The 8,366-nt window shown below is 39.3% G+C and overlaps 1 protein-coding gene across 3 annotated transcripts; it reads right to left on the reverse strand.

Moving 5' to 3' along the window:
• Positions 1-398: 398 nt before the first annotated feature.
• On the reverse strand, positions 399-5,926 carry LOC110050961 (beta-1 adrenergic receptor-like). 3 transcript variants are annotated; one of them, XR_016203725.1, is made up of 4 exons: positions 5,580-5,926; positions 3,407-3,605; positions 844-2,474; positions 399-461 (listed from the first exon to the last, which is right to left on the reverse strand). XR_016203725.1 is itself a non-coding variant. In XM_089277813.1 (3 exons), exons 2-3 carry the CDS (start codon positions 3,588-3,590, stop codon positions 1,672-1,674), a joined length of 987 nt encoding a protein of 328 aa, XP_089133939.1. In that variant the 5' UTR covers positions 3,591-3,605; positions 5,580-5,926; the 3' UTR covers positions 399-1,671. The 3 variants fall into 3 exon arrangements, 2 of the variants coding, with proteins under 2 accessions (XP_089133939.1, XP_089133940.1); XM_089277813.1 differs by having other exon boundaries at positions 399-2,474; XM_089277814.1 differs by lacking the exon at positions 5,580-5,926 and adding an exon at positions 4,139-4,845 and having other exon boundaries at positions 399-2,474.
• Positions 5,927-8,366: the final 2,440 nt, after the last annotated feature.

Raw genomic sequence — 8,366 nt, forward strand, 5'->3', positions numbered from 1 at the left:
TGTACAGGTAATCAAGTGATTTTGAGTGCAATTTTGAACAAGAAGTTCGGGAAGCTTTAAACCGCGCGGTCAGATTTAAAGTGAATTTTTGTAATAAAAATAAGTGGAAGTTTAAGAGGTTCATTGTGTTGGCGAGCGCCCGCATTCAAACGCTGAAACCTGTCCACTTGACGTTGCGCACCACATTGAAAAAAGGGGAAATTTTTGGTAAAAAAAATACCAGTGTCAAGAACATGGCGATTTTGTAGTGTGCTCAAGCTCAGTCAATTGGTCAACCAGAAAACCAAATGACTTTTGGAATCACTTGGCATTTCCAGAGAAAGATAGAATACTCTCAAGTGCTTTCCGTTGAAAATCTGTCAAGATCGTAGCTACTGCGCAATAGAAACAGCCCACGATACCGTCGTTTGAATTTTTATTTTTACTTTATCCTAAAATAACCTATGCAAATGGAAGAACACCTCAAAAGTAGGGATTTTGCAAAGTTTCAGCTCGAAATCTCGCATAGAAGAGAAGGGGGCGTCTCTTTCTTGAATTAAGTAGCCTGCGAGCAGGCTCATGTTGGAGCACAGCGCGCGCGAGCGGCGAAGCCGCGAGACGAGAAAACTTTCTTGGCGCCTCTTCACCAGACTCCTCGCTTTTTGGGTGATCGTGACATTGGCTCGTGACGTCACGAGAAACATGGCTCAAACTTTTAAATCTTTCAAGTAAAACACTTAAAAAAACCGCAAAAAAAAAAAAAAAAAAAAAATTGATGTAAAACTTAACTTGCCACAACGGCTAGTTTTGTTATTCCTCTACAAATTTCACCGCTTCTTCACGACTAGTTCGTCATAAAATTACAACTTAAAAAGCTCAAAAACCAGCTCTTAAATTTTCTTTCCACTTCCGCCAGAAATAAGCGACAAAAGTAAAAACGTTTCTTCTTTTGAGAATTGCGCTCACCCTAGGCCGCGCAAGTAAATTTTTCAGACTAAAAGAAACTGCTCACGCTTGTAGGGCGAGTGCAATTTGCAATCTTTTTGAAAATTTCACGAGTGCTTATTTCTTCCAATTTGCACGAAAAATTATGATATGATTACTTGCTAATAATAAACATGCAATTTAATTTCAACTTTCTGGACTCAATTTCAACTTTCTGCACTGTTTGGGAATTAACTGGCGTGTTCTCAGTTAATCAGCACGCTGTCAATTTTACATTTATATTTTTAGGAATGGAACAATTCCATATACGGACGTACAAGAGCCGTCAAGAACGACTCCGGTGCGAACTATTTCATCTTCGAGTTTTAAAATTCATTTCTTCGTCTATGTAGATAGTTCGAGTTCTGATCTATTTTGTGTAAAATACAGTGCAAGTACTGCAGAGACATTATTTTTGTTCTTTATACCAAGTATTTAACGCACTGTAGTTACATTTTCTGCAATTTCCGTTAATTTTTCACACAAATTATGAACAGAACGCGAGCCAAAAAATAAATTGTCAAAGTTACTGACGCCAGAAGCCTTCATGAATGAAACATTAATTTAATTCCTTATATATAACTCTTGGCCGAGGAAAAATATTTGAACAAAGGTCATGTTCTTCAGCTGTACTCCAGGCAAGAAAGTCTGCTTCCGTTGAACTACCTCCAAGTCCCGTTTATTAACTTTCTTTCGCGGTGACATCTCTCAAATGTTTTTACGGAAGATCTTGCCGACCATCTCCTTGATTTCTTGCTTCATTTTCTCGTCTCGTATTGAATATATGAAGGGGTCGATACAGCAGTTACAGAGAGTCAAAACCAGTCCTGCACGGACAAGCGAAGGTGGAACCGAATTTGGCGCGAAAAGCTTCCAGACCGTCGCCAGCGTGTACAATGACCAGCATGCGCAGAATGAGCCAATCAGCAACAGGACTGTTCTCAACGCTTTGTTGTCTTCAGCGGTCGCAGTGCTACTTGTGTGTTTTGCGGCAGCGACTTTTGTCAGTGGAACATCCTCTCCCGCGGGTTTGCCCGTGGGACGACTGCGATATACAGCTTCCCTTCTCGAAGCTCTCGCTATACGGTAAATCTTGTAGTAGGCGCAAATCATGGCCCCAACAGGTACGGCGAAGGCAAAAATAGCCAAGCAAAGCGCGTATGTTTTATTTGCCAGCCCTTCACCTCCCCAGTCGGGTTTGCAAGTGTGCGTGAACTCGTCCAACATGGTGCTACCCCATTTGAACAGTGGACCGCTGGCCCAGAATACTGAATGCACCCAGCTTGCGATAATGAGTAGCTTGTAGCGTTTTTTAGTGAATGTGATGTGAGCTCTGTTTTCAACTGGCTTAGAGAGAGCATTATATCGGTCCACACTGATGATCGTAAGAGTCATTATGGAGCAGTTGACTGACAGGCTGATGAGGACTGCGAATAACTGGCACAATGTGTCTCCAAGTGGCCATCGGTGTAGAATAAACGCTGTTATTACCAGCGGTATGCAAAACATTCCTAAAGGAGAAAACGAAAACAAAATTGAAACTGGGCGCTGATATCAAGGATTTGAAATTCAAAAGCCCTGCACATTTCCAATTAATAACATCAGACAGTGCCTAGCCTACGTGTAGCCGTACCCACCCCCTGAGGAAAAACGGAGAGAGACAAACACCTGAACCCCCCCCCCCCCAAAAAAAAAACAACGAAATAAGCCAAATGGACAACAGAAACCTGGCAAGGTGAGTATATTTTCTTAATTTTATTCAAAAAAAAGTAATATTTGATTTCATCGCGCGATTTTATCCTTCGCTATTTTAAATTCCACACAATGCCTTGTAGATTGCTCAAATTCTCAACGGCCCAATGTGTAACACAACTCCGCGCACTTGCGGCAGTCACGTCTCACTCGATACGCGTATATAAATCTTTAATATTTGATCGATCCTCGAATCGTGAGTTTGGGACACCTGTGCTAAAAACCCAATGCAAATGGTAGGAACTGGTTGGAAACAAATGATCGAACGGCCGCTAGAGTATCATAAATTACAATATTTAGAGGGGAAGCCACTTCAGCCTTAGCTAGTTTTCACGCGGTTCCTCTATTCACGTCGAATTAGAATTTAGAAATGTTGATTTTTCAGGAGGGAGGAAAACCGAAGTACTGCGAGAAAAACCCAGTGAGCAAGGCGAGAACCAACAACAAACTCAGCCCACATAAATGATACCGAGCTGGAATCGAACCCGGACTAGTTTAGTGGGAGGCGAGTGCTCTCACCACAGCGCCACACATGCCTCCCTGCTCCCTATTTCTCTTTTATACCACCTGATTCTTTCCTACTTCTTCACGCTTTATGCCATCGGTTTGCGCACAAGAGCGGAGGGTAAGAGATAGGAGTCAACGAATAGTGCCGCATCCCATCTCACGGGAACGTAGAATGCTTTCTTACCTAATATCAAATCGGAAACAGCGAGGCTGAGATAGTAGAAGTAGGTCGGAGAGTGAAGTTTTTCCTTGATGGTCACATTAATAAGAACCATGGTGTTAGCGAGAACTGTTCCACAACAAGATACCAACAGCACCGTTACCTCGGCGATCATCTCTGGCAAACTTGCTTCACTTGAATGCTCCATCTTAAACTGTCTAAACTAAAATGAAAATGTTTACAATTTAGAAAGATCTGGATGTGGGCGAAAAAACTGGAACTGGATCGGCGGTTTTCGAATCATTTCCGAGACAAAAGGTGGGCCATTCTTACCGGAAAGTTTGACTGTTTGTCAGTGGCCATTTGGGCTATTAAATACAACTTTTCGCGGTTTATCATCGTCTAAAACTGGCGCAAACAATTATGCCCGATCTTGTGTACGTAACTCAGTCGATGCTGTCGAAGTTTGCAGCCCATTAAATCAAGGGCTATGGTTAAAGACTCCGTAGTTTCTGCTCTGTAGTCAGATCACTAAAATATTAAAATCCCGCAGAATCTGATTCGAATTAAATTTAAAATAAAACTGGGCCATGAAAGAAAAACTGAATGTTATTACTACGTCATCATTTTGAATCTAAAAGATCTGGTAGTTTTTCTATTTTGCTTAGCTCTATTATGATATACGTCTATGTTTAAAACAAAAGATCTAGAGAGTTAGGTTGCTAAACAATTTTGAAGATTAAAGCGACAATATACCTGATGAAGGTAGTGTTGAGAGATCGATTGATCGATCGCTTTTCTTGAAATTCTTACCCTAGACCGGCTGATGCACAGTCAACGCATATTTACGTTTACTTATGCGCGCAGCAATTAAGCTGAACTGTACGTTCTAGTTTTATAATTGAAAAAGTCAATCAAGTTCTACCAGCGAAATCAATCAATGTCACCTTACTCCAGCCAAAATCGTCAATTAACTGAAGTCATTCTGTTCATAATCACGCGTTGTTTAGATTAGATCAGGACGTTTCGCAGATATATAAAGTAAATATATTTTACGTCGATGATAAAAATCAGCTCAACGATAACTGAAGAATAAGAGCATTCAATAGAATCCGGTCAGGATCGAAATGCTGTACATATGAACGTAACGCAAGACCTACATCTATGAAATCACTCCAGGCTCCTGATTGGTCGAGAGCTTCGTCTAGCTCCACTGTCTCACCTCAATGCAAATAACTGCTTTTGAATAACTTCTGATTAAAAAAAACTGCAGTTCAAAGACAATAAGTGATCTACATGCCGCAGTGATATCAATTATCGATTCATGTTTACTATTGGCGAGATAAAAACGAGTGAAGGTGGCTTTAAACCTAGCAACTGATACGCGGACGAAATTTCAACTACACAGCTAAATAACAGAAAAATTGTGAAATTTTAGTAATAGACCATTTATATTTCTTGCTTTTCATTGGACTTGAAATCTTGTCTGACTGACAAACGGCTATAAATCAAGAAAGCTGTAATTATCTTTTTCACCTGCAAACTGGCAACTGAAATTTGTGATGGCACAGGGGTTCAGATAACGACCAAATGCGCACGTACGCACGTGCACGGAAATACAGAAAAAATATACCGATATTTGAATAAATTTTGGTCAAATTAAAAAGCGTCTTTAATCATCAAACCAGCTGGTTTGAGAGTCACTAGTCTCTACTATAAATTATCCCAAACGCTGACATTAGTTACCAAACGTTTTCAAGGTTTGCCATGTTTTATTTATGAAACTGCACCCGATAAACTTTTTCTTTGTGGCGTGGTCAAATATTTATTGCAGACGTACAATTGACGACCATACGACAGTTATTTATTCCTTCATCCTAAAGTAGACTAAACTGTGCAAATAACGGTGAATTAAACGTTACTCGACTGTGATCGATGTACTCTTCATCTTGTCTCTAAACGGGCTTTTAATATATTTAAAATTGATTCATTTATAAAACCTAACATTATGTCCACAGGAAACGTTTTCGATCCCAGCGAAGAATAATTCAGTTCGCTTTATATCTTGTACTACCGTCCTAACGATTTTGATAATGTCAATCACTATGCAGCGAAAACGTTACTTCTATTAGCGTGGCTTAACAATTCATAACAGCATAAGCTACGTAGGGCCGACTGAAAGTCTACAAAGCCATACCTGTGAGTTTGAATTTGTTATTGTTTGCCTGAGAATATGCTTCGTCTCCCAGTGTCGTAGGGCCAGCTCCTTATTAACTCAAACTGTTTTTATGAGGGTTTAAATTCCTTGAAAACGGGAGATATGTAAGTATTTTTCTTCTGAAAGCGCTCTCAAAGATTGTTTGAATCACGAGCCAAACTCGACTGGAGAATATTCCCCCGGGATGGAAATTAGTAGCAAAAGTCAACAATGATAGACGCAATTCAATACTTGAGAAGAAATATATATTTTAGAGTATGTATGTAAATTGAAGGGTAGTACATTCTTGACATTTTTACGACATGGGTTGTGTGTCCCAACAACCGCTTTGAGCCACACTTTGCCCTAGAGGATTTAAAGATTTTATAGTGCTGAAATGATAAATAATAATTATTTCTCTATGAAATTAATTGGCAGTGTGGCACGGTATGCAAACTTAACACTTTCATCATGCAAAATAGTATTTTTAGGTCTGTGGTCTCGACTGAACAATAACTATATTGTAATAATGTGCCTAATGCCGAAACTGCACACTCCCTTTGTAGTTGCTAATATTAGCAATTTAAATCCGGTTAAAGCCATAAGTAGCCGGCATATATACAAAAGCAATATATTTAACTTTACCGTCAAATTTCATCTGAAAGATAACGAAAAGACCCGAAAACAAACCCGCCCACAGGTTTCTTTTCGCATACTATGCAATCCAGTGACAAAATAACATAACCTGTACATGTAGAATCAAATGCGGGTATTGCGGAAGTATAAAAGTCAGTAAGATCATTATCTTTGTTGACTGCTGTATAAACACGACTAATGGAAAACTCAAATCGTACATGCTTTCCCACAAATTGAAATCAGTGTGTTTATTTCAACCTTTTCTCATTCAAACCATTTGTTTTATTTCTTTATATAAACACTGTCCAAAACAATTCTCTGCGTAAAACTACTCTATACATCGTACTTACATTGCATAATTGCATGTTACAAAACGGTTCATACAACTGTAATATATCAGTAAATAATATTACATTACACTGTTCATATTCTCCTTTTTCCTCCGCTATCCATCGAGCGTCTTCAAATTAAACCCAACGTCAGTAGATTACTACATTTCCAGACATTTTATCTTCTAATGTTATCACCGGCCACAGAACGAAGACACAGCAGGCATACGGCTTGGTTTCAGTTTAACACTGGGCAGGTTCGTCATTTCTCCTCAAGCTGTTCCTATAGATACTCTCCCGATACTTTCCCCGAACCCAAGAGTTCATTTCTTTTTTAAGCGTTAAAATAAAATAGCTGACAGATCTGATTTCGGTTAATCAAATGGAGCCCCAGATTCGGTCTGGCATGCAAAAAATTTTCAAAGAAAGAAACACCACCATCGATGATGCGCGCTCTACTAGTACTTTGATCGACTAGACCACGAAGGTTGGTCCAACATTTATCGTTTCATTTTAACAAGCCGGGTAGTTGCTCTTCGTCTCTTTATTTGTCAAATACATGAGCGGTAAAACGGGCGGGCAAAGGAAACTAGAAAGGGAGCAAAAGTGTCAACGGTTATACTTTTGAAAATGTATGTTGACTAGCATACGAAATTAAACGTTAAGCTCATAAAATGAATGTTTTTAAAATGTTTATTACCGCTGTTTGTTTTATATTTTTTGATCGCAAAAGTCTTTACCGCGGTTGGTCCAAATAATGGACGATCTGTTCTGTGGGGAAAGTCCACTTTTATTGTGCTGTTGAAAATTGTAGTAGCGGCTACTATGATTCCGAAAGGAGTCGGGAGTGTGAGCCATCGTGAGTCAACGATTCTTCACGCACACGGGCATCATATACATCGTGTTACCCATTCCCGTCACCAGATCCCTGTCACTCTTAGCCGGCGGGGCCTTGACACGAGGAAAAGGTGAGTCTGGAGGCATGATTTGATTGGCTAGATTCTTACACTGAGTAATTTAACGTTCGTTTCCTTCCTCAAAATATGATGTATCCACTGGTTGATCTCTATAACTAACTAAAACAGTATGATTAACAGATGTTTGATTTATTACATTTACTCCATAATTACAAAAATTAAAAATTAATAGTTATTGAGATTATACGAACAGGAGAAGGAGGTGACCAAAGGCACCACATAGCCATACTAGGGAAATCCCCATGAATTAAATGTTAAACTATATATACATATGTGCAATACGTTAAAGAACCAAACCTCTATATAAACCCAAAAAAAAGAAAACTTATTACTCGAAGAAGACTTCTAACCTTTTTTTTAAAAAAAAGAAAAAATATATATATAGATATTTCATCAGCATCTCTAACTTGACTTGGCAGTCTATTCCATATTCATAGATGATTCGATTAAAAAGCTATTTTCAAAACTATCAGGTCTACAGAGGTCTTGAGAAACCTCGTTTCTTAAATTGTAGCGAAGCGAATTTAAAACAGACTCAAGATTCTTACCACAAATGCCATTGATATGTTCGTTATTGAAAATTCTCCCCGTAAACAAGTTTTAACGTTCCTGAAGATCAGTTTGTAGGTCCTGAAATCGAACAGTTTTAGTCAAAGATCGACAGAGCCATTATTTTCTCGCACAAAGCCGAGAAAAAAAAAGATCAACAGAGCCATCTTTTTCTCCCGCAAAGGCCCCGCGGCTAAGAGGGACAAGGGGCTCTGGGGACGAGAATGAATTCAACCGGCAGTCCGACACCAACCATTTGGTCTCGAGAGGGTTCTACATTATCCTTGCGACAGCCA

The sequence above is a fragment of the Orbicella faveolata genome, unplaced genomic scaffold (assembly GCF_042242905.1).
Source record: "Orbicella faveolata isolate gen_17 unplaced genomic scaffold, um_ofav_v1 contig_46, whole genome shotgun sequence".
NCBI classification, from domain to species: Eukaryota; Metazoa; Cnidaria; class Anthozoa; order Scleractinia; family Merulinidae; genus Orbicella; species Orbicella faveolata.